This window comes from Mchenga conophoros, linkage group LG3 (assembly GCF_057382185.1).
Source record: "Mchenga conophoros isolate Kocher_MC1m ecotype Shallow Benthic linkage group LG3, M_conophoros_male_GT1.1, whole genome shotgun sequence".
In the NCBI taxonomy this organism is placed as follows: domain Eukaryota; kingdom Metazoa; phylum Chordata; class Actinopteri; order Cichliformes; family Cichlidae; genus Mchenga; species Mchenga conophoros.
In genome coordinates, this window is record NC_140528.1 from 59,132,174 (window position 1) to 59,159,315 (window position 27,142).

Here is a 27,142-nt window from a genome sequence, read left to right on the forward strand (position 1 = left end):
CACAAGCCTAATGTCCTATTAGATATTGAGTTTCTTCCCATGTAACCAGGTGCTAATCCACTAGTTTACATATCACTTCTCATTCCACTAAGTGAACTGGACAAGATAGTAAAACAGAATCACATGCTTAAGATGCTGTCTGGTCTTCATGAGCTTCATTGCGTGTGCGCGTGTGTGTGTGTCTGCTAGTAGGATTAATGCATTTTCTTGTTTGTGTGTGTGATTTTGTGTACCTGTCCTATTTTGTGGTGTTCCACTTAAACAATCAGTTTTCCTCCCCAGGTTCCTTATCCCATTTTGATTTCCCACACTAAACAACAGCGTCCCTGCATGTGTCGCCCTCCTCCTTTCCCTGTGGTCTCCTCTCCCCTTTGCAGCAGTTAGTTGCAGTAAGTTCTCTTCAGCTTTGTGTTGTGTATTACCACTGTCTCTTCCCATTGCCATTTCACCCCAAACGTGGCAAATGTCAAACTCAGACAGTCTTCTCAAAGGTCCGGTCACATTCAGTGAAGTTGCAGCTTGTTGGAAATGCATCTCCATCAATCCAGCCATGATGATGGTGTTTTCTCCTTGCTGATGCCGTTTGCACATGCTGCTGCTGGACCTATCACTGCTCAGGACACTGCTGTTGTCTCTTGACCTGGCATGTTGTTGCTTTTGGAACTGTGTTTCTTGTCTTCAGGGAGAGGTTAATGTCCTTGGAGCTTGCTTTTCAGGATGAGGAACACATGGAAGTGAAGCTGCAAGACAATTCAGCCAAAACTCGGCCTGGGTGTTTCTAATAATGTTAACCTATAATTTTCTTCTGAGTGCTGCCAGTGGAGATTGATCCAGGTCTGTTTCCCCACCTGCAACTGACAGACTGAGACATTTTGATCATTCTCATCGTTGCTTAAACAACACATCATCCCTCTCTGGTTTTGAATTATCCTTTCTTAAAAACCCAGAAAGTGAGATTGTAGTTGTTCTAGGCTGAGAAACACAAAAACCTCTTACTATTACTATTATATTTTCATCAACAACACTCCTATTCTCTTTTAACCTGCAATACCACCTTCTCCCACTAGTTGGAGACAATTCTTGTCACGCACATTTCTACGCTCCACTCTTTCTTTCTTTTCTTTTTTCTTTTGTTTTTGTCCCCCCCCCCCCCCCATTGTTTTTACAGTTTAACACCCACAAACTAACCTAGTAACTCACTTGTTCAACATTTCTGTTCATTTCCCTCCAGCTGCTCTTCTAACTTTCAACTGGCTCATGCTGAGTGAAGTCTTTGTCACACAGCCATTCTACCTTCTCTGCCATCTCGCACTACCCATCTCACTTTTACCCATAGTTCTTACCATACAGTCACATATTGAGTTCTGTCCCTGGCCGCCCGATGGCTTTACTGGATCCAGCTTCCCTTTACATTCAGAGCGTCCTCTGCAATGGCCTTCTTCCCTTCTTGGCAGAAAAGTGCTAAAACACCGTCAATCTGGTATTTATTATTTATTTATGGTGCTTTACGCTGCACCATAAATAAATAAGCATACGAATTGCAACCCTGTCTGTGTTGATCCTTGGGTCCTGTGCTACATCTGCGCTATCTACTCCATGTCATGTCACAGTTATCCCCTTGAACCTTCCCACATTTTGTCACATTACAGCCACAAACATGAATCAATTTTATTGGAATTCCACGTGAAAGACCAACACAAAGTGGTGTACACGTGATACATGATTCCACACATTTTTTTTACAAATAAATAACTGCAAAGTGGGGATATTTGCAGTTCTGAACCGTAGTAAAGGGACCTCTGGCTAATACGTCGGGTTCCGTGTCGGGCTCGTAGTCGAAAACTAGCATTACTTTGTTGTCTGGGTCAACTTTGCTAGGGAGAGACAGAGAGAGGCGTTGAAAGGCTGCTCCAATGAAATCATTGTTTTGGAGAAAAACTTTTTCACTCTAACATCTGAAACAGGAAAAGACTGTCGTGTAATCCATTTATTTCAACAAAGTAACTGTATTCTGAACACCACCTTTTTAAACGGTAACTGTAACGGAATACAGTTACTCATATTTTGTATTTTAAATACGTAACGGCGGTACATGTATTCCGTTACTCCCCAACACTGTCCATAATTAACCTAATTAACCTGACTGAAACTGCTTCAGGTAATATTTAAGTTATGACATGATCAGATGAGTGTGAAACACAGAGAGACAACACAAAAGATAGGTGAACTGTACATAAATGACTGAGCGAACAGGGCACACAAACATGAGGACGAGACGATGATGTGACCAGAAGCAGAAACAAACTGAGGGCTTAAATAGACAGGATAATGGAAGAAAAGGAAACAAACCTAACTAATGAAGCAGAGGAAGTAAAACTGAACATAATGCACACAGGACAAAAAAGACTATCACAATAAAACAGGAAAAGACACAGAAAAACAAAACAATGACAAAAAGTCTAAAGTCAGAACACTGGGTCAACAATCCAGGTACCATGACAAATTGATTCAACAGTCATTAAAGTTCTTGTACTTAATGACACTTGTCATCTTGGCTAATACTGAAAACACATAAGGGGTGTTACCATGCAAAATGTTTTTTTTTTAGAAAAGTGCAAAGTAATTTCTTTGGAAAATGCAAATATCCACTTGGATGTCTTGTCATTTATGCAAACCCTCACTAGTGCTGCGGGAATGTTCAGACTAAACGAACTAGTACAGTGTGATATTAGAAGTACTCTGAAGAAATTACAGAGGAAGTAAGCCGATCTACAAGTCAGCAGGGATATACCAGTAACTAGCGTAATTTCTTTAATGTGGTAATGATGTGAGAATTTTTTACTAGACAATAGTGGAATGGATTATATTTGGATCTTCACTGGTAAGCCAAATTGTCTTCAACTAAATGTATTACTTATAAATAATCAGTTCCAGATATTTTGTACTTTTTCATCTTTAAAACAAAACCCAGACCAAATACCACAGCTATGTTGTGAAAACACACAATTAACAGACTTCCTCCTCCTTTAATCATATCCTGGCTTACACAGAGAAAATGAGGAAACACACATTGGACCTTGTATTAAATGTATTAGAAGCAGTGATGGGGAAGAGCTGACTCATGCTCATGCAGATCAGTCAGTCAACAAAAATAACAGTGAGATAAATAATGCTAAAAGACTCGCTCAGCAGAGATAATTAAGGAATATTTACTTCTTTAAATAATAGTTGATGTTCATTTCACCGTCTATATGATTTTTAGAATCACTGCATATGTTTACAGGAACTTTCTTCATGATGACAACTGCAGCATTTCCAGGTAAAGATTTTTTTCTCCTCTTTTGAAAACAATCTTTTTAAAAAAATAATAGTTACTCATTTTTATTATTACAAAACCTCCATTACTTAGCGCTGAATCAAAACGGTATCCCGTCTTCAGTCAGTGTCAATTTGTGATTTGTGGAAAGGCAAAAGTAATTTGACTGCTTGCTTTAAATACCCAAAACAGGATGTATCCCTGGGTGCGTAACATACTGGAATTCTTCCTGACCTTTACGCTTAACATGCTCTGTTCCATGCTGCTCATTTACCATGTTACAATCCAACTGCTGGAATGTAGACCTAGAAATAGTGGATTGGTGCTCCAGTGATAACCAGTAGAGTGGAATTGAAAAATGTATGGTCCTGAAATCTGGATCAGAAATGTAAAAAAAAAAAAGTGACCCTGATATAGATCCATATAATATAATCAATAATAATGGTATCGGGTCATCTTGCACATTTGCGGTGCACAAATAAATGAATGAATCTTGAGTAACCCCAAGCCCCCAGTGCAATCTATGAATTTTGACTAATTATGTCTGTTTTTCCCATTGAGGTCATCTTTTTCATAACCTGGCACTAAAGAAGACAGCTGTGCAGTCTTCAAACGGAGACAGCATCGGACTTGCTTTCAAGGCCGTCGATGGCAATAGAGATGAGAACTATCAGAAATCGTCCTGCACACTTACTTTACCACAGTCTGATCCGTGGTGGAGGGTAGACCTGGGAAGAGTGTATACAATTGGTGCTGTTGCGATAACCAATATAGCAGGATTTGAAAACAGGTTGAATGGTGCAGAAATCTGGATTGGAAACTCGACAAACTTCAGTGACCCTGAGCGTGTGAGGTGAAACAGCGTGATACAGACTAACATTATAAATTTGCAGTCAGTTATAGTTCCATCAATTTCTTTTCTTGTTCATACACAGGTGTGCGGTCATCTCTCACATTCCCAGCGGACAGACGTTTTACTTTCCATGTAGCTCTATTGAGGGACGCTATGTCACTGTGTTCCTCCCAGGAAGCGGGAAGGTCCTAAATCTCTGCGAGGTTGAAGTGTACTACGGTAATCACATTTTTATTCTGAAGCTGATACAGAAGCCTGGTAGTTCACAGACTCCCCGGCTATGTTGACAGCCAAATGCGATCTTTAAAATCACCACACAGGGCACCTTCTAGAGAAACTGACTAATACTGGTTTTCCTCCAAGGATACCCATTACCCAATGTGGCACTCAAAGGAGAAGCTACCCAGTCATCTACACTCTCTGTTGCCACTGCGTCCAAAGCCATCGATGGCAGACGGAACTCGTTCTATAGCAATGGGTTCTGTAGCCACACGGCTGAAGACGAGACCAACCCCTGGTGGAGGGTGGACCTGCAGCGAAGCTTTACAATCACTGCTGTAAAAGTCACCAACAGAGGAGACTGCTGTGCTGAAAGACTGGATGGAGCTGAGATCAAAATAGGAAACTCACTGGAGAACAATGGAAACAATAATCCCAGGTAATGATTAGAAGTTAGTTAATTTTAGAATAATAGAACAGCAATATGTTAAAGTTTACAAGATATATACTATGTGCAGCATGACAACTAACATACTGAGGGCTAATTTTAAACCCCTGCTAAAATGAACAGTCTCCAGTTTATGGTAGTTTCATTTTAATGACAGTGGACAAAATATCCATAAAAAACCTATTATATAAAAGTTACAAATTGTTTTGGTATTTGATCCCCTACAAACCAGTCAGATTTCTGGCTTTCATAGATTGACTCAGTTCCTATTAGGCACAAATCAGTTAATCAGTTACAGATAAAACTGATCTTAGTTAAGTATAAAGCACACCTGTCCAGAAAATCAATTTCGTCCAGTCCAACCTTTCCACCACAATGGGCAAGAGCAAAGAGCTTTTAAAGGGACAAGACTGCAAAAGGCTGGAAAGAGCTACAGGAGCATCAGCAATAAGCTTGTCGAGAACACCAGACATACGGCCAAATCAACAAACTAGTAATTGTCCGAGCCAGTCTCCAGATAGAAAATCTGTGGAAGGAGCTGAGGCTTTGAGTTGATGTAAAACTAAACCTAAGAAACCTAAAAATCAACTCCTGACATGCTAAAGTTCCTCCTTAGCAGGAACTTGAGGAAAATTGAAAACACCCTGTTGTTTACGCTTCACTGCTGATCGCTTGTAGATGGCACAGTCTCGCTCTGCAAACCACCTAGTTGGGCTGGAGCTTGGCACTCTCATTGAAGCTCTCATTGAAGGAGGACACTTTTTCACCTTTCACTCTTACTTTGTGTTCCAACATAGTTGTAGGTGATAAGGACAGCACATCCTACACCCTTGTTGTCTTCCTCAGTGTTAGTGTGGAGATCTTTTTACTTATTTGGGTAATCACTGTGATTCTGGAAATAACCCAAAGAACACATGTCAGGGAATGGAATGTCGCCATGGCAACAGATGAAGATACTGGATATCCTAAAGGCTGCTGGTACCAGCCTTGATGTGGGTTTGGAGGGTTTTGCTTGTTCACCTGGAGGTTTCTCAGACAGTTGTCACTCACTGCAGCAGCAGAGGATTTTAGTGTTTTAACGTCTGTTTCAGCTGATCTAAGCAGTTATCAGTATCATCACTGCCATTCGGGACCCCCTCGGTGCAGCAGATCTTGCTTTTGCAGTCTGTGTCAGCCACTTCCTCCTTCAATACCTTGCCTGAATTGATTCCCTAGATGTGCTCCTGTGTAACAGAATCCCAGCTGCTGCTGCTCTCCTCTCTCTGTGCAGTTAGTCTGTGTGGTGAGGGATGGGTCCATGCTCTCCTGGTTCTGTGGAGAATGCAGGGTCCTTCTTTTGCCTTATCCTCAAACTGAGGTGCTCACATTTCTCCTGAGAGGGTTTGCATCTGTCATGCGATGGAGCCACTGCAGCGGGGCATGATCCGAACAGAGGGTGATAACGAAGGGAGTGGATCACCTGCTGTATCGCGAGACACTCTTTCTCTTTTTCTGGCACAACTGGGCCGCTGGCCCAACTTATCTGCTGGGTCAAAACTGCCCCCAGCCCACTATTCCAGGTGCTGGTGTGCACAAAAGGGAGGGAAAAATTAGGCATTATTTTTTAATTAATTAATTAATTAGGCAAAATTAGCATTATACAGCAGTTGTTTTGTTTGCTCTCAATTTTGACAGCCCTATTAAAGATTAATATCAGTCTGTACATTCTCCAGATAGCTTTTCTGCGAATTCTTTAATCCTCACTCACTTTTGCAACTTTGTACTTTTGTGTTACTCGCAGCAACAACTCCACCTCATTGTTAGTTCCTTTAAAAAACTCAGTGCTTTTCCTCAACATTTTGTCCATAATTAACCTGCATTACTGTAATCCGATTGTTTTTTTTTTTTTAAAGTAAGGAGTAAAGTAAGGGATTACTATTGCAAAAAAGGTAATTAGATTACTGTTGCTTTCCTGTAAGCACGCTGCGTTACTGCATTACTGCATTACTAAACCGTGATTTTGTTAGTGAGAGTGTCTCACAACAATGATGTAAGCGCGTGTGATGTCCCTGGTATCAGCCTGCAGATCAACAATGGATGACATGGAGTGCAGGAGGGAGTACAACCATGTAGCATTTAAAGTGTAGAAGTACTGACCTTACTTTGAGTTCTAAACTGGTGAAAATAAAGTGACAGGACGTGTTGATTTTATTTATTTTCTGCTGTTATTTTACTTGCATTTATTTGAAAGAGTGAGTGTACACACTGTTATAGACAGTGTTGTTGTTAATGTATGTTTGGGGGCGTTGCACCCCTGAACCTTCAGAGGTTTTTCAGGGTTTTCCCTGCCGGAATGTTATGTGAGAAACAGTTTCCTGTATGTGTTGCGACTAGCTGTGGTTGTTTCTGAAAGCGATCAGTAAACGTCCTAAAATTGGCACTTGAGTTTCTGAACATTTTTATCCTGAGGTTATAACACACACTAAAAAATATTTTATATGCTAGAATATGCAGAAAATAGGTTTAGAGGTTAAACAAATTTCTTCAAGTCAAAGACAGTTGCATATAGTTGATTTTTTTCTTGATGGAATGTGCATAAAATCAAAAGATTAAAACTAACAAAACAAGTTTTTAAAAGAGACTTTTCATTTGATTCAATTTTATATGATGTATTATGCAGAAAAATAGAATTGGGCTGAAAGGTCTATTGCTTCATTATGTATTCAGGTTGTGCATCATGTTTTTAAAAAGTAACTAAGCAACTAAGTAATAAATAATAATAACTATGGGGCGATCGTGGCTCAAGAGTTGGCAGTTCGTCTTGTGATTGGAAGGTTGCCGATTCGAGCCCCGGCTCAGACAGTCTCGGTCGTTGTGTCCTTGGGCAAGACACTTCACCCACAGCCTACTGGTGTTGGCCAGAGGGGCCGATGGTGTGATATGGCAGCCTCGCTTCTGTCAGTCTCCTCCAGGGCAGCTGTGGCTACAACTGTAGCTTGCCTCCACCAGTGTGTGAATGTGAGAGTGAATGAATAGTGGAATTGTAAAGTGCTTTGAGGGTCTCGAAAAGCGCTATATAAATGCAATCCATTATTGCACAGCTGATTTAAATGGCTGAATTACCTCCCCAGCATGTCTGGAATTTCACCAGAGGCCTGGTAATGAACTAATCATTTGATTCAGGTGTGTTGACCCAGGGTTATAGCTAGATCCTGCAAGACACCGGCCCTCGAGGCCTGAAGTTGTCCACCCCTGCAGCAGAGCCTGTCTTTCATCAATATGAACTGCGGGTAGGTCCATGAAACTTAAGGGTGCACCAAGTGACAATCGGTTTCTTTCACTTGGTCAAAGGCTGAGCATAGGGTGTCATCACGAGACTGCTCTAATGGAAAATCTTCTACTGACCAAATCACCGGAGCCAGCGGTCCTCATACACTGCCCTGTCAGGTGTCCTGGTTGCCTGCACTCCTGCTTCAGTGTTTGTGCAGCCCTCTGTGGGTCGGGTGCCGCCTTTAGGACCCGGGGAGGCAGATCAGAAAAAAAAGGTTAGTGGGCAACAGCTGCAACTGGAAAGCCTTCAAGAACACCTCGGTTTAGAGTTAGGGTTAGGGGATTGTCACTGATAACAGAGGAGGGGCAGAGCCACAGTGACCCTGAACAGCCTCTCCAACACCTGCGTCTGGTGTTTGGCCTGGTCCTGTAGTCTGTTTAATTGCTGTCTCTGTGCCAATGCCTGTTCCCTGTGCATAGCTGCCATCCCTGCTAGCATCTCCTGCCATCTCTGTTAGCATCTGCACGGGCAATTGCAGCGGCTAGGGAGGTAGCGCAGGTTGCAGGTCCGACATGATGACACTGGTTTCTGCACGACTTTGTTATCGCAGTCACGACTCTGGACACTTTGGTGTGATTTTTAATGGTCTTTACAAAGAACAGAGAATTTGTCTTGCGCCATTGTACAGTCTATGGCTGGAAAGCTTACCAGCTTACCTCTCTTCAGGTCCCGGCATCACTGAAAAGAGTGAGAGAATCATCACAAACTGAGGTGCAGCTGCCCTGCCAAGCTCTCTGGCACTACACCTCAAGCCTGCTACTCCTCCTGTGTAATGGAGCCACAGACCACACCTCTGCCACAACAGCATTTAATCTATTATTAGACTCAATTGCCTTCTTTCAAACTGTAAAAGAGCACTAGCCAGCACTTTAATCATGGTTTCCAGCATAGAGCATAGAAACTGAACATTTAACAGTATTTCCTGAAATTCTTTTGGGGCTGATCAATTCCTAACAACGTTTAAATTTTCAGCAATTGATTACACAACAGTGGTCAGTAGATTTCATCACAGTAGATGTCTTTCTGAAACTGAAAGTGCTGTAACTAAATGTAAGTATATTTGACTCACTATTGTCTTATTTGACACCTTGTGCCAACACAGAGCAGCACTTATGCTACTTCAACAGAGGCCGATTATCTTGTTAATAACTTTACTTTTTCCACTCTGTGTGACCTTGGATACTGTAGCTCCTCTGAAAAAGAGAGCCTCAAATCACAGGGACTTGAACCCTGGTATAATTCTCAAATTGCGCACCTTAAAGAAGATAACTCGTAAGCTGGACAGGAGGCATTTACACACGCACACACACACACACACACACACACACACACACACACACACACACACACACACACACACACACAAACAAACTAAGAAGATTGTTGATTTATGTATCTGTGTTTTTCCAATTTTTGTGTTCTAGGTGCTGAATGTTTGTTTTGGGATTTTTTTGTGTCTCACAGGTGCAACAGTTGGCAATACATAATGCATTTCTATTTGTTTCTATCCCCCAGCTCTATTTCTATCCTCTTTTTTCTCAAATTGCCTGTCTTGCCTTAGACATTGTCATACTGGTCTACAAATAATGTAATATCTGAAATAAGACAAAAAGAAACAAATACATAAACAGATGTAAGATTCTCATGAACAAGAGGAACACATAGAAAATAGCATTACATTAGAATATTCAGTTACGTATAAATATGCGTCACTTTGGTGTTTTATTCAGTTTATCTTTCTTCTATTAGATTTTATTATTCTCACATTTAAATTTAATCCAGTTATATAGACATACTTCTGTTTCCTTTTTTGCTGTAAAATTCTGTTTTTGTCCATCACAGTTTTCTCAATACAGCTTCTTTGACTGAATCGTACATCATAAAGAGTAAGAGAAAAGAATAAAAATGATTTACTATTTACCAATATAAAATATAAATATATATAAAGCTCTGTTATAGCACCCTGTGTCATTTTAAACATAAAATGCTGGGTTTAATAGCTGGGGGGACTTCAATGTCTTTCAATCCCACCTTTTTCAACAGTTAAATAAAAAACAAAGAAACTTTTCTGTGGAGGGAGCTGAAGCTTTGAGTTGCCCAGCAGAAGCTAAGAAACTGCAAGGAGGGGTTTGAAAACCTATAAGAACTTATAAGAACCCAGTGTGTTCATTTTGGCCATCAAGAATGAAGAGAGAAGAAGATTATTTTCTAGTCCTTGAGTCATGTTATTTCAACATGAGGCCCATAATACTAACATAATGCTGCCCCCACACTCTCTGCTGTCAGGTGTGCTTCCATCTCACATATCAATGCTGGTAAAACCTACACATACCGGTGTGATGGAGGCAGCATGGAGGGTCGCTTTGTGAACGTGTTTCTTCCTGGACAGCAGAAGACTCTCACCCTGTGTGAAGTGGAGGTGTATGCTGCCCCAGCAGGTAGAGCTTTAAGTGACTGGATCTGATCTACTGAAACACATCTGCCTGATACTGATTCGTACTTGTTTGTTCTTTTTAACACTTTAGTGGAGCCGCTTTCAAACGTGGCCTTAAGCAAGCCAACAGTACAGTCATCGACTACACATCCGTCTTCCAAAGCTGTTGATGGGTACAAAAATGGAAACATCTACGGTGCAGGCTTTACCCACACTTTAGAAGAAACAAATCCCTGGTGGAGAGTAGACTTGTTAGCCGTGTATAAAGTCAGTGCTGTCACCATCATCAACAGACAGGACTGTTGTTCTGGAAGGATTCTTGGGGCAGAGATTCGGATCGGGGACTCACTGGATCAAAATGGAAATCAAAACCCGAGGTGAGACATGATTTCTGACAGGAATATTTATTATTGTTATTATTCATTTTTTCTCCCATTTAAACAACACATTGTTTGAATAGATATTAGCTTTTTTCCCTTTAGTAAGTAAAACTGACACATTTCTCTTTGATGTTTCTACAACTCCATCAGGTGTGGCATTATTGAATCATTGGATGGTACACCAACATACACATTCCAGTGTCATGAAATGGAAGGTCGCTACATCAATGTGATCATACCAGCACTTCTGAGAGTTCTGACGCTGTGTGAAGTGCAAGTGTTTGCTTCTCTGCCTGGTATAGCCCTTGTTTTCTAGTGGTATATGTGGAAGCTGCTTGTTTCTTTTTCTTTTTTATATGATTTCTCATATTTATTATTGTACAGTCAAGAAATTGAACTGACTTTCTAGCTTTCAATGTTCGTGTTTTTTTTTTTGGGGGGGGGGGGGATTCAGAGCTGATTGCAACATTACAATTTAACCTGTTAAACTAAAATAAAAACAAACAGTCATGGATGAAACAAACAGAAACCTAACAAACTTCTCTCCAGCACCAGAAGCTGTTACTCCTTCACCCACTCCTCCCACCCCTCCTCCGCCTGTGAGCCTGCAGTTTGGTGGCAGGAACGTGACGGTGGTGGGAGAGAGGCTCTGCTGGTCCGATGCTCTGATGTACTGTAGACGTTATTACTGGGACCTGCTCAGCCTTCACAGCCAACAGGAGCAAAGCGAGTTGGAGCAGCTGCTGGGCCTCGTTCCTTTCTCTCTCACAGACCACGTCTGGCTGGGACTGCGCAGGTACTGATACAGAAGATACTTCTAACAACTCAATGAATGAACAGGGAGGACACAGAGTCATCCAGGATTCAAAAGGTCATAGTTCAAGTTTTCTTGTGCAAGTTAAGAACGTGTGTGTGCGTGTTAATGAGATCAGAATAACATTTAGACAGGAGAAGTGGAGTCGAATGGTAACAAAGAGAGTGACGATTGTCAGTACTGAGTAGGACTGGGTGATATGACCCAAAATTCATATCTCGATATTTTTTTAGCTGGATGGCGATATAAGATATATATGTCGATATTTTTTAAAGCCATAAAGTAAGAACAAGAAGAGTTCTTAGTCAAAGCTGTGTCCCAGATGTCACACAGGCACTTTTATTAACATACAGCATATATGGAAATGAAAAAAACTACTCAAAAGTAAATTATGAGCATTTATTAAATAATAATGCTCCATAAATAAAAGAAAACAATGTTGTTTTTATGCATAACAAAAAGCTCACAATTGTGCAGTCAAAATGTAAACTAAAAGACGCTGAGCACAATAACAAAGACAGATTTCACAGCTGCTCTGTTCCCAACTTGTACTGCGTCACTGACAGCCTGGAGTTTGAAATCCGCTTCGTAACCATGTCTCTTAACAGCTGCCATTTATGGTCCTTTTACACACACAATACGGTAATATTACGTTGAAGCACAGTACGTATCACTCCGCGAGGCTCCTCGGTAGCCGTAATGCTCCGACAATCCATCAAGCAGTGCAGCTCCGTAGCTTACCAAAGTCATACCAAAACATTTTTTGACAGATTGCTGAGCGCTGTGTTCCACATAAAACCAGTTCGCAGTCATCAAGCACAACCAGAATTCATACATAAGGCGCGCTGTCAACTTTTGACATAATGAACGGATTTTAGGCTGTGCAGCCCCTGTGGACTGCATGGTGTTAGCGTGGTTAGCTTTTTAACACGTTGATGCTGTCCAGCCCCACACACGGGGTAATGCGCAGTAACTCGTTAACGGAAATTTGCCGTGTCCATCTTGTCGCTGCCTGCAGGTGAAGCGATGGGGAAGGAGGGGGAGTTGTCTTCAGTGAAGGAGAGGCGAGGTCAAGTAACGTTGCGTAAAGACAAAAGTGGACGAAAGAGAGGCAAACTTGTGGCTCCACAACTATAACTATAACGTAACATAGACTATATCGATATAAAGGATATTGTCACATCTTATATCTCGTATAAAAATATATCGATATTTTAAAAAAAAACAACTTTATATATCGCCCAGCACTAGTACTGAGGTATAATACAAACAGAAGGCAACTTTACATCAAGGATAGTTGCAAGCACCAAGGAATCCACTGGTAAATGGAAGTATGAAGAGGCCGCTAGGACAGCTGCAACCATGCAAAACATTCAGACAGTAAGGTAAGTCATGAGAAGTCTGCTGAATGGGAAGATCAAGATTCAGGCAATCAACTCGTGTGCTTTGAGGGTCTTCAAATACCCTGCTGGGATAATAAGCAGGCCAAAAGAAGAGGTAAAACCTACTTACATCAAGACAAAGAGCTCTTTACCAGGCATTAAGTGTTCATCTTAGTCCAGCACCCTGAGACGCCGAGGACTAGTGAGTGTCAGAAGCACTGTCCAGGATGAGACAACAAACATCCATGAGTAAATCAGGAAGATGTCCACAACTGATCATGTAAGGCAGGGGTCCCCAATCCCAGTCCATGAGGGCCGGTGTCCCTGCAGGTTTCAGATCTCACCCAGGGTCAACACACCTGAATCACATGATTAGTTCATTACCAGGTGTTATATTTCCACTGTAGTGTCAGTACACTATTAGAGCTTATGCCGAGTCAGACTGCACACACAATAGTTTGTTTACAAGTTGACTTCTTCTTTATTGGGATTGGCGATGGCTTGCATAGCACACAATAATTCTTGGTTCATACATAACATCTCCTCCCCACTAAGCTATGCGACCGTGGCACCACCCGCAGAAACATTTCCCATAACCAAAGTAGTACCCTTTTTTTTTATTATTACCACATTCATGAAAACTGGAACTAATGTTGCTTTCTGTATGAATTTCCTTTTAGTTGAGAATAATGTCTCTGAACGCCAACATTCTCACTGAACTACTTAATACGCTCACCCATCACGATAACGAGCGGGTGGCTTAGTGACTCTCACTGGGTAACGTCTTACAGACTCTGTAACCTGTGTACAGTCAGTCGGTGATGATTTAAGAGACTGGGGTGTTTCTGGAGGTACGGTGGTCCCCATAACTTGTTCAACAGTCTCTTCCTGCAGAGTTGTACAAGGGTGAAGCATGGTGTCACTACCACTCTGGGCTGGTGACATCTGAGAGCTTGTCGGAGGATCCACTGTGACCTGCTGAGATACTGACTCAGGTCGTGTCAGCATTTGATCCACATGACGTTTCCACACTCCTTGGGCTCCAACGTTCACCTTGTATGACACTGGCCCAGTCTTCTCCAGTACGACACCGTGCGTCCACTTGTCCTCTCCCTTCCTATAATCGCGCACCAAGACAGGCTCGCCAACAGTGAACCGTCTGTCCCTGGAGTGTTGCTGTCGGCATTGTTGTTGCGCATCTTGTGACCGACGCACGGCTCCGGCCACACTGGGCTTCAAACAATCCAGTCGAGAGCGCAGCTTGCGTCCAATGAACAATATAGCTGGCGTTTCTCTAGTTGTTGCATGGGGAGTGTTGCGATATGTCAAGAGGAACATGTCAAGGCGTTGTTGCACAGGTGCTGTACCCCTGGAAGCTTTCAGTGCATGTTTGAATGTCTGCACAAAACGCTCAGCCAAACCATTAGTGGCAGGATGGTACGGCGCGGAGCGGATGTGTTTGACTCCATTAGCTTTCAGGAACACCCTGAATTCCTCAGAACAGAACCGCGGTCCGTTATCACTCACCAGGACGTGGGGAATGCCGTGGCGACTAAAGAGACCCCGTAGCACTTGTATGGTTTTACCAGCTGTGGTGCTATCCATAATATGCACTTCAGGCCACTTGGAATGTGCATCTACCACCACCAGGTACATGTGACTTTCAAATGGACCCGCAAAATCCACATGGATCCGTTCCCACGGACAGGAAGGCCACAGCCAAGGGTGTAAAGGTGCTAACCCAGGCTCTTTTTGCACACGCTGACAAGAGTGGCAGGCTTTAGCTTGAAGCTCAATTTGAGAATCAATGCCAGGCCACCAAACATAGCTGCGAGCTAAGCTCTTCATCCTCACCATCCCTGGATGTGGAGTGTGGAGCTCTTTCAGGACATGAGAGCGCAGCTTAGGTGGCACAACCACCCTCACGCCCCACATAAGGCATCCCTGCTGTATTGTGAGTTCATGTCTGCGCATCAGATAGGGTGACAGCTCTTGATCTGTGTCCTTTGGTGCTGGAAAACATCCAGTTGTTACCATTTCCAGCACACGAGACAAAGTGACATCAGACAAAGTGTCACGTCTGATCTCGGCGACACTGACTGGTAATGTGTCCAGCTGAGATGCGTAGAATACCTCAACCACTCCCTGTTTCTCTTTCTGTGCAAGGGGCAGAGGTAAACGTGACAGACCGTCAGCATTGGCGTGATGTGCCCCCTTCCGATACTGTAAGGTGTAATTATGTGCTGACAGAAGGAGCGCCCAACGCTGCATTCGCGCAGCTGCCATTGATGGTGTACCTTTTACTGGACTCAGAATTGAGGTCAGTGGGCGATGATCAGTGAGCAAGGTGAACTTGTTACCATGGAGATACTGGTGAAACTTGCGCACTCCAAAAACAATTGCCAACGCCTCCCTCTCGATCTGAGCATAGTTTTGTTCTGCTTTGCTGAGGGTTCGTGAAGCATGAGCAATTGGCCGTTCTTGGCCATCAGGCATGACATGTGAGAGCACGGCTCCAACGCCATATGGTGAAGCGTCACATGCCAAACGGAGAGGCAGTTCAGGATTGTAGTGGGTGAGTATTTTTGGTGAGGCCAGACGTTCTTTAGCTTTCTGGAAAGCTGACTCGCAGGCTGATGTCCACTGCCATTTCTTCTCTTTAATGAGTAGCTCATTCAGCGGCTTCAGGACTGTAGCTAAATCAGGTATGAAACGTCCATAATAGTTGAGCATTCCCAGAAAAGAACGTAACTGGCTGACATCAGCTGGTGCTGGAGCTTCCATAACGGCACGCACCTTTTCTGGTGGTTTGTGTAACCCTGCCGCATCAATTATGTGGCCCAGGTATTCCACTGATTCTTGGAAAAACAGACACTTCTCCTGTTTGAGACGCAGGCCATAGTCCTCCAGCCTGCCCAAAACTGCCTTAAGGGTTCTCAGGTGTGTCTGTTTATCTGGACCACTGACGAGGATGTCATCCAGATAACAATGGGTGTATGGTAGGCCGAGAAGCACTTGATCCATAGCCTTCTGAAACAATGCAGGTGAAGACGCCACTCCAAAAGGCAAGCGATTGAAACGGAACAGCCCTTTTTGTGTCGAAATAGTCAGCAGCTTCTTAGACTCCTCTTCTACCTCCATCTGTAGGTAAGCATTTGCTAAGTCTAGCTTACTGAAATGCTGACCTCCTGCTAGAGAGCAAACAGATCCTCAATGCGTGGAAGTGGGTACTTATCCACACAGAGCTGCGAATTAAGAGTGACCTTGAAATCATCACAGAGTCTCACTGAGCCATCCTTCTTGTTGACAGGGACCACGGGCGTAGCCCAATCACTATGCTCCACTGGTGTGATCACCCCAAGCTCAGTCAGGCGTTTCAGTTCTGCCTCCACCCGAGGGCGGAGAGCATAAGGCACGTTACGTGATGGACAGAATTTGGGGACACTATCAGGCCTAAGAGTCAATCTGGCTTTAATTCCTTTCATTGTGCCCAGCTCCTTAGGGAAAACGGCTGAGTGTTTCTTTAGCACTGCCTCCAGATTGTCATATCCGCTTTGCTCTCTGGCATGGACCATCTTTAAGTCTTTCCAGTTCAGCTTAATCACTCTCAGCCACTCCCTACCAAACAGTGGTGGAGCATCCACCTTTACCACGTACAAGGGTAGAGTTGCACGCTGCTTATTCAGTTCAACTTGCACCTTGATGACCCCTTCTGGTGCCAGCATGATGTCAGTGGGTTGCAGCGGCAACTGACTCAGCATACTTTTATATTGTTCCCATGGAATCAAAGACACAGCAGCCCCTGTATCCATCTCCATCTCCATTTTCTTCCCGTTAACTACAGGCATTAGGGAGATACGTGAATATTTCTCTTTTCGTGACAAAGAATACAGCTCCAACTCACTATCAGTGTCGGGTCTGGTTCCTTCACTTTCACTCTCCTCTGCAGCAACATGATGAATTCTCCTCTTTTTGTCCTTTGCTCTGTTTTTAACTGCATTGCCTTTCAGCTCAGGTTTCCCCTCTTTCTCTTTCCTATTCCAATCTTGGCTGCTTCTGGCTCTACCTTTACACATGCGTTTCGTGTGGCCCTTCCTTCCACACTGGTGACAGTCACGGTCTTTGTACCAGCAGTCATCATCAGTATGATTAATTTTCCTGCAGCGGCGGCATTTATCACCTTTTTGTGACAGCACCGCATTCAGTTTAAGGGAACCACTCAACTGCTGCACTTCACGTGTTGCTGTCTCTGCCGACACAGCATAATCAACTGCTTTGCGAAACGTGAGATCCTTTTCAGTCAAAAGACGCTTCTGCACAGTTTCACACTTTAATCCACACACAAATCTGTCTCGTAGAGCATCTTCCAGATACGCACCAAACTCGCAATGTTCTGACAGTCTTTTCAGCACCGCCACATACTGTGCGACCGTTTCTTCTTCCCCCTGATTCCTCTTGTGGATCCGGAACCTTTCAGCTATTACCAGCGGTTTGGGAGCAAAATGAGCTTGCAAAACACCCACAATATTGTTATACTGCATTGTCCCAGGCTTGCTTGGAGCTACTAGATTACGCAGCAGACCGTACGTCTTGGGACCCATCACACTCAACAGCACCGGGACCCGTTTCTCAGGCTGAATGTCATTAGCAAGGATGTAATGCTCAAAACGTTCAATATACGTCGCCCATTGCTCACCAGCATCATCAAAGGGGTCCATCTGCCCAATCATTCCAGCCATGATGTATCCGCTGTCCACAGCCAACACTGTCGTTTCTGACTCGTCGGCGAAAAAGCAGCTAGCAGCTAGCTCCGATGCTAATTCACCACGCGATCGTCCGTTTTCCGTCCAAACTCGGCCATGCAGTCAGTTCATGCTCAGTAGACGGCCAAGTCTTCCAGACGTCAAAACTCGTCGCCAATTTATGTTATATTTCCACTGTAGTGTCAGTATGTAGCCGCTAAGACTGGTGGACCTAAATCTTCACCACCACGTCTGTATACATACAAGCAGAAAGGGGAGCGAGCGGGTCAGCGCTCCGGGCACAGAAACTAAGCTGGCTTCAAACACCATTTATTTCCATAAAAAAAACACAGCCAGAGTCACAAATACAAGATAAAATTCCCCGTATACAATAAAAATAGTGTTGCAACCCGCTAAAAACCCTGCCGGCAGAAATAACTATACACTATTAAAACAAGGCTAAAACATGTTTTCCATATGCTAAAATTACCCTCCCATAGTCCCATAATCCCACAGTCCAGCCACACATGGGCGAATGGTCCTTATATGAAAGAGACAGGAGAGGAACTTCTCTTCCGGTATGGTAAAACTCGTCAGCAGCAGACCAGGGAGGAGACTCCTATCGCAGACCTGTCTCCTCCTGACAGCGCGTCGCCACACAGTCCCGCCCCGCTCCACACCTGAACACGGCCTCCCTCGTCTCACCGTCAGATGCAGGCAGAAGGGCATCCCTGCCCTGTTGTGCATTGCAGCCATCGCCACCCACTGTTGCTGTTCCTGCGTTGGGAGTGGATTGCCGAACGACTCGCGGCACCCCACAGTCAGGCAGCAGTTCCTTCCACACACGTGCGGGCTTGCACGCGTTCCTTTTTCTCCTGCTCACCTTTCGTGCGACACTCCTCTTTTTGTCTCTGTGCTCACCATCCCCTTTAACAGGTCAACCTGGCGGCTGATAGGCCACCTTGGGGAACGCCCCCACCTCACAGGTGCCTACAATTGTCTGTTTAGTCCACAGTGGATTAAAGGAGCATGGTACAACATTAACACACATAATATAAATATGAGGATAAAACCATGCCATATAAATATCAATAAACAAACATGCAATATAAATATCACAATAAAATCATGCAAATAAAATCAACACTATGTACCAATACACAGATTGATAAAACATAAAAACACAAATTTCCACTGTGTGACAAGTACACTATTAGTGTCATGGTTGCAGTGTTGGGAAGGTTACTTTTAAAATGTATTGCATTACAGAATACAGAATACATGCCCCAAAATGTATTCTGTAACGTATTCCGTTACGTTACTCAATGACAGTAACGTATTCTGAATACTTTGGAATACTTAATATATTGTGGCGAGTTCAGACAAGGAGGAGACGGAGGTATCGTTTGGTCTTGCTTCCCGTGAGCTAGCCAGGGAGCACAGCCGTTTATTACATTTGCAGAAGAACACACTGCCGCTAGCTAACTGCTCAGCGCGGCAACCACAACACACATAGGGCGCCCTCTGACCCCGGAAGGACACACCGTCGCAGCGAGAGGGCGTCACCCGTCACCATGGTAACATACACAAAACATAACTGTACAAACAGAACCCCGAACAGCCCTGACCCGCTACAATATTATCATGCTTTTTATAACAACGTGAATGTACTGTGATTTATTACTATTACTGAAGGTCCGCGACTCCGAACTGTAGTAAAGGGACCTCTGACTAATACGGCGGGGTCCCTGTCGGCTGGTAGCCGAAAAATAGCTCAACTTTGTTGTGTGGGTCAACTTTTCTTGCGAGAGACAGAGAGAGGCGTTGAAAGACTGCTCCAACGGAACTTAATGTTTTCGGAGGAAAACACGAACACAGCGTACAGTCGAGTCTTAATAGCTTACTTACAACTGGGCTCGTCAGGCTCTCTTCTTGGCTGCAGTGGTTATTATTATATTTACATGCTTCCAGCTCCCGTTTTTGCTCGATGACTGCTCCTACCTTTCCACTCCCCTTTTTCTCCCTCCTCGCGCTCACAGACACATAATGTGTATGGCAGTCCATTCTCCCTGCAACACGGACTACACTGCCCATGAGGCTACATTCTTTAGAGCTATGCTTGTAGCATTCTGCCTGTTAGCTTAGCACAACAACAACAACAATGAAAAGGCGCTCTCTCACCCAGGAAACACACAGTCGCAGAGAGAGAGAGAGAGCGTCGCCCTGTAACCATGGCAACCGTAACGCTGCCGCCTGGAACAAAAGAACGTAGCTGTCAAACAAAACCCAAACAGTCCTGACCCGCGACAATATGAAACAGGAAAGTACCCCAGTGTAATCCATTTATTTCAACAAAGTAACTGTATTCTGAATACCACCTTTTTAAACGGTAACTGTAACGGAATACAGTTACTCATATTTTGTATTTTAAATACGTAACGGCGGTACATGTATTCCGTTACTCCCCAACACTGCATGGTTGGCTGTGTGGCAGGCAAGCAGAAGTGGTGGACCCAAAATTGCAGGACTCTTGGAGATGGGAATAAACTGAAAACGCAGCTTTATTGCTGGAAGAATGATTCACGAAATACAACTTACAAAAACAAAACTCTAAACCGAGGTGCTGGAGGACAGGACATTACAAACACACAGCAAGTTGAGGGTACGAAGCGACACTGACACAGAGAAACACAGGGCTTAAATACACAGATGGCAGTAATCAAGGGATGAGAGACAGGAGGGGAACACACCTGGCAGAAATCACAGCTGACGAGACAGGGGAAACGTAAACTGAGCACACTCACATACGACACAGACCTTCACAATAAAACAGGAAACTCAGACACATGGAACCAGACAAGACATTGAACTAAACAGACAGATTCACAAACAGACGGGGTGACACCATAGACAGACAGATACAGACGCAGACTCAGAGGCAGACCGAATATAACACGTAGAACTCAAACAATAATAATAATCATGATAATAAATTGGAAAATGATAATAATAAACTTAAAGCGCTGGGTCACCGACCCAGGACCATGACAGTACCCCCCCCTCAAGGGCTGGCCCCCGACAGCCCCAAAAGACAAACAGACCACCAAGCCAGGGTGGGCGGCGGGAGGCACAGGACGGAAGGCCCAGAACAGAACAAAAGAAGAGCCCCCCCAGAAAACCAAAAAAAATGTCCAAAGACCACACAGGGGATCAGAGTCCAAAACGTAGGTCAGGAGGTCGGCCTGGGGACTGATAGGTCAGAAGGCCAGCACAGTTCATTTCGGGAGGCCGACCGTGCGAAAGGCAGCAGCAGCGGGGCAGGTTCGGAGGCCGGCCGTGCGGACGGCAACGGCGGTGACGGGCAAACAGTTCTGGGGGCCGACCGTGCGGACGGCAACGGCGGAGGCGTAGAAACAGTTCTCGGGGCCGACCGTGCGCATGGCAGCGGTGGCAACAGAGCAAGTCTGGGGGCCGACCGTGCGCATGGCAGCGGTGGCAACAGAGCAAGTCCGGGGGCCGACCGTGCGCATGGCAACGGTGGCGAAAGAGCAAGTCCGGGGGCCGACCGTGCGCATGGCAGCGGTGGCAACAGAGCAAGTCCGGGGGCCGGCCACGTGGAGGGCAGTGGCGGCGTTCAGGAGGTCGTCCACAGCGGCGACAATGCCCAACTAGAGGCCAGGAAAGCGGCCGGCAGAGACGAGGTGGAACAGGACGAGCTGGAACTGATGATGGTGTGACAACCGCAGGACCAGACGAGGCAGGACCAGACGAGGCAGGACCAGACGCTGAACCCGGACCTGGCGTGGAAGAAGCCACTGCGGCTGGACCAGGCGAGGCTGAAACCGGAGCTGGACCAGGCGAGGGTGAAACCGGAGCTGGACCAGGTGAGGGTGAAGCAGAAGCTGGACCAGGCGAGGGTGAAGCAGAAGCTGGACCAGGCGACGGCGTGGGTGAAGCAGAAGCTGGACCAAGCGACGGCGTGGGTGGTGAAGCTGAAGCTGGACCAGGTGACGGCGTGGGTGAAGCTGAAGCTGGACCAGGCGACGGCGTGGGTGAAGACACAGAGGCTGCAGCTGGCGAGGATGAAGACACAGAGGCTTCAGCTGGTGAGGATGTAGACACAGAGGCTGCAGCTGGCGGCAGCGTGGAAGCCGGAGACGGAGGCGCTGCAGCAGGCGGCAGCGTGGACGAAACTGTGGATCCAGCTGCTGCTGCAGGTGTGGATGAGGCTGCTGGTGGAGCAGCTGGTGGCTGGACGGGCTCCTCAGGCCCCCCAGCTGACGAGGAAGGTTGCTGGACGGGCTCCTCGGGCCCCCCAGCTGGCGAAGCAGGAGGCTGGACGGGCTCCTCGGGCCCTCCAGCTGGCGAAGCAGGAGGCTGGACGGGCTCCTCGGGCCCTCCAGCGAAAACAGTCTCAGGACCAGTGGGCACAGGGGCCCCTGGAACACACAGGACAAAACCAGCAGGCGCAGGGACCTCTGGCAGGGACAGAACAGAACCAGCAGGCACACGGGCCTCTGGCAGGCACAGAACGGAACCAGCAGGCACACGGGCCTCTGGCAGGCACAGAACAGAACCAGCAGGCACACGGGCCTCTGGCAAGCACAGAACGGAACCAGCAGGCGCACGGGCCTCTGGCAGGCACAGAACAGAACCAGCAGGCACACGGGCCTCTGGCAGGCACAGAACGGAACCAGCAGGCACACGGGCCTCTGGCAGGCACAGAACGGAACCAGCAGGCGCACGGGCCTCTGGCAGGCACAGAACACGGGCCTCTGGCAGGCACAGAACGGAACCAGCAGGCGCACGGGCCTCTGGCAGGCACAGAACGGAACCAGCAGGCGCACGGGCCTCTGGCAGGGTCAGATCGGAACCAGCAGGCGCACGGGCCTCTGGCAGAGACAGATCAGAACCAGTAGGCGCACGGGCCTCTGGCAGTAACAGAACAGGACCAGCAGGCCCACGGGCCTCTGGCAGGAGCAAAACAGAACCAGCAGGCACGCGGGCCTCTGGCAGGGACGAAACAGGTTGCGCTGGCTTCTTTATGTCCAGGGGTCCAGAGTTAACTGAATGCTGATATTTAACCTCTGGGGAGGCCCCGGAGAGAGTAAAAGTCTCAAATTTAGCCAGGTCTTGAGGAGCAACGAAAGTCTGTGTGGGGGCATCCTCCTCCTGAAAACGAGTGGGTGGAGATGGTGGCTGAATAGACGGTGGAGCTGGCGGCTGAGGTGCAGGCCGTGCTAAAGGCTGAGGCGCTGGAAATACAAGAGAGTGCACTGAGGTCGACTGAGCTGCGAGTGACTGGAGAACAGGAGGAGACTGAGCTGCAGAGGACTGAACTGGGGACCGCTGGGCAGCTAAGTGAGCTTCTGGCTGGGCAGCTAAGCAAACTGAGGGCTGCTGGACTGCGAATTGTGATGACTGCTGGGCAGCTGACTGCACTACCTCAGTGGAATTTTTAAAAGACTCGGGAAATGCTGGCTCTTCAGCCTCTAGCGGTCCAGAGTCTGCTGAGGGAGGACACGCAGACTCTGGGGAGGCCCTGGAGATTGTGTCAATATCTACAACATTACCACTTGAAATTTTTAAATGAGTGTCAGTAGCCCAAGAAATGAAACATTCGGGCGCACACTGAACAGTCTCTTGAGGTGGCAGTTCAGAGAATAAAACAGTCTTAATGTTCTCAGAGCTGAGGTTAATTGTCTCCGGGGTGGAAGCCGCAGCTTTAGCTGATACGGGGTTAACAGGGTCAGATGGAGCAGAAGAAACATAATCCTTTTTATTGACATTCCCAGAAGGAGTGCGGGAAAAACTGTCGTGGTTACTCACAGCTGCTGATTGCTCTGGGAAGGGGCTGGAGTGCGGCTGTAGCGAGGACTGGTAATGGCGCCGGTGCCGTTTCCTCCTGGAAGTGGGAGTGGAAACTGCAGAGGAGAATGGCGATGGCGGAGAGGCCGACTCCTCATCCTGCGCCCACATGGCCGCAAGGAAAGAGGCTGGCGAGCGACAGTCGGAGCAGACCGGAGTCGGTAGTTCGCTCGGTGGCAGCGGCAAGGGGTTGATATCCTGCCGCGGCGATCGCTGTGGTGTCGCAGAAGGCTCCGTGTTCGGCCGCTGCTGTGTTGCAGGGAGCTTACGCTGCTTCGCAGCGCGCTCCGTCAGTTGCTGCTGTTGCTGCGGAGGCCTCGGAGTGGAGTACTGCGAACGAGCAAAGGCCGCTAGCTCCTGAGCCTGAAGAACCTCCTGGGCTTCGTGCATCTCGTCAATTAAGCTCATGAATCCCTTGAGTTGGCAGAGATGTGGATTCCCCTCGAGGATTGTTCCAATAGCGTTTAATCCGATCGCCATCGCCTTAGTATCCTTTGTGTGGGAAATCCGCTCCATTAGGGCCATGACGTGGGCGAGATCGCGCTCCCGGGATGAGTCCGCTGGGTCCATGTACTGGTCGCGTCGTTCTGTCATGGTTGGCTGTGTGGACAGACCACTGTACAGTATGCATATAGTATGTTGTGATAGAAGTAGCTATACCTAGTGATACCAGGAAGAAGGATCATGGGAAGCTTGAGAAGTACCAAGGACTGAGAGTGAAGCTAGAGAAGATTTGAAGGGTAAAGACAACAGTGGTCCTCATGGTAACTCAGTTCTTGATGGACCAGCATTGGGGTCGTAGTGAATAGTGATGATGCTGAACTGGGTAAGAGGAAGAAAATGAATGAAGGCTTGGAGTGATTTGGGGTTTTTGTTTATCCCATCATAAAGACCACATAGCTTGAAAATGTGAAAAAGCAGTTAAAATCCATAGGCTACATAAATGGCAGTATTTTGATTCACTATGTCCAACAGATCCTTGAATAGAGATGACTGGTTCTGGATGTCCGGACACTCCATGAATTTCTTCAACTGGCCACAAGATTTTGTCCCTTACTATTACTCCAGCATGTGTGGAGCCATGAGCAATGGAGAGCACTTCATGTGGCAGGACCTGCACTGTGGGGAACACGTCAACTTCATCTGCCAATCAGGTCGGGCTGAGATGACGCTAATGCATGTGTGCACTGTTGTTCCTCAGAAAGTTTTGTGCTTCTGAGGACTGATTACTCTACCTTCTGTTCATTTAGGTGCTGGGGACAATGTGCAAAGAGTGGATTTCTACAGCACCAAGAATGTCACAACTGTAAAGTAAAGTTCCCTGGGTGGGACGCCAGGTGGGCATATATACAGTGGGGCAAAAAAGTATTTAGTCAGCCACCGATTGTGCAAGTTCCCCCACTTAAAATGATGACAGAGGTCAGTAATTTGCACCAGAGGTACACTTCAACTGTGAGAGACAGAATGTGAAAAAAAAATCCATGAATTCACATGGTAGGATTTGTAAAGAATTTATTCGTAAATCAGGGTGGAAAATAAGTATTTGGTCACCTCAAACAAGGAAAATCTCTGGCTCTCACAGACCTGCAACGTCTTCTGTAAGACGCTTTTCTGTCCCCCACTCGTTACCTGTATGAATGGCACCTGTTTGAACTCATCATCTGTATAAAAGACACCTGTCCACAGCCTCAAACAGTCAGACTCCAAACTCCGCCATGGCCAAAACCAAAGAGCTTTCGAAGGACACCAGGAAAAGTATTGTAGACCTGCACCAGACTGGGAAGAGTGAATCTACAATAGGCAAGCAGCTTGGTGTGAAAAAATCAACTGTGGGAGCAATCATCAGAAAATGGAAGACATACAAGACCACTGATAATCCCCCTCGATCTGGGGCTCCACGCAAGATCTCATCCCGTGGGGTCAAAATGATCATGAGAACGGTGAGCAAAGATCCCAGAACCACACGGGGGGACCTGGTGAATGACCTGCAGAGAGCTGGGACCAAAGTAACAAAGGTCACCATCAGTAACACACTACAACGGCAGGGAATCAAATCCCGCAGTGCCAGACGTGTTCCGCTGCTGAAGCCAGTGCATGTCCAGGCCCGTCTGAAGTTTGCCAGAGAGCACATGGATGATACAGCAGAGGATTGGGAGAATGTCATGTGGTCAGATGAAACCAAAGTAGAACTTTTTGCTATAAACTCAACTCGTCGTGTTTGGAGGACGAAGAATACTGAGTTGCATCCCAAGAACACTATACCTACTGTGAAGCATGGGGGTGGAAACATCATGCTATGGGGCTGTTTTTCTGCCAAGGGGACAGGACGACTGATCCGTGTTAAGGACAGAATGAATGGGGCCATGTATCGTGAGATTTTGAGCCAAAACCTCCTTCCATCAGTGAGAACTTTGAAGATGAAACGAGGCTGGGTCTTCCAACATGACAATGATCCAAAACACACCGCCCGGGCAACAAAGGAGTGGCTCCGTAAGAAGCATTTGAAAGTCCTGGAGTGGCCTAGCCAGTCTCCAGACCTCAACCCCATAGAAAATCTGCGGCGGGAGTTGAAAGTCCGTGTTGCTCGGCGACAGCCCCAAAACATCACTGCTCTCGAGAAGATCTGCATGGAGGAATGGGCCAAAATACCAGCTACTGTGTGTGCAAACCTGGTAAAGACCTATAGTAAACATTTGACCTCTGTTATTGCCAACAAAGGTTATGTTACAAAGTATTGAGTTGTATTTTTGTTATTGACCAAATACTTATTTGCCACCCTGATTTACGAATAAATTCTTTACAAATCCTACCATGTGGATTCATGGATTTTTTTTTTTCACATTCTGTCTCTCACAGTTGAAGTGTACCTCTGGTGCAAATTACTGACCTCTGTCATCATTTTATGTGGGGGAACTTGCACAATCGGTGGCTGACTAAATACTTTTTTGCCCCACTGTATATATATAAGGGGTGCAACGATACTCGTATCAATATCGAACCGTTCGATACAGTGCTTTTGGTTCAGTACTCATATGTATCGAACAATACAAAATGTTTTATTTATTTTATCAACTTTTCTTCTGACGATGCTGTCTGTGTTGAGCGCTCAGTGGATCTGTGTTCAACTACTCCACTGAGCGCAGCGCAAGCTAGCAAGACAGAAGCTAAGCTCGTTGCAACATGGCAACTGCCTCAACGCTCCCCGAAATTGAACCTCCCCCACCCTCATTCAGATCTGGCGTTTGGAAATATCTTGGTTTTCATGTGACGTATGACCCTGATGGTAAGCGCGTCATGGACAAAAGTAAAACAGTATGTCGGATGTGCCACGCAATGCTCAATTACATTGGTGGGAACTAGTGCGTTAGCGCAGTTA

General features: G+C 46.0%; 1 protein-coding gene across 1 annotated transcript; it reads left to right on the forward strand.

Moving 5' to 3' along the window:
- The first annotated feature begins 2,856 nt into the window (after positions 1–2,856).
- LOC146579758 (uncharacterized) lies at positions 2,857–25,081 on the forward strand. The gene is made up of 10 exons (XM_085267992.1): positions 2,857–2,881; positions 3,878–4,169; positions 4,252–4,388; positions 4,533–4,827; positions 10,433–10,584; positions 10,672–10,957; positions 11,111–11,256; positions 11,510–11,756; positions 24,742–24,920; positions 25,017–25,081. The coding sequence occupies exons 1-10, from the start codon at positions 2,857–2,859 to the stop codon at positions 25,079–25,081; spliced, it is 1,824 nt and encodes a 607-aa protein (XP_085124118.1).
- The last annotated feature ends 2,061 nt before the right edge of the window (positions 25,082–27,142 follow it).

What these genes read in the sequence shown, in the direction of transcription:
- LOC146579758 (XM_085267992.1), top strand. Translation starts at nt 2,857, where the DNA reads ATGGATTATATTTGGATCTTCACTG. An exon ending in CGAGGTTGAAGTGTACTACG is followed by an intron (nt 4,389 to 4,532) that starts GTAATCACATTT and finishes TTTTCCTCCAAG; the next exon opens with GATACCCATTACCCAATGTG. An exon ending in AATGGAAATCAAAACCCGAG is followed by an intron (nt 10,958 to 11,110) that starts GTGAGACATGAT and finishes CAACTCCATCAG; the next exon opens with GTGTGGCATTATTGAATCAT.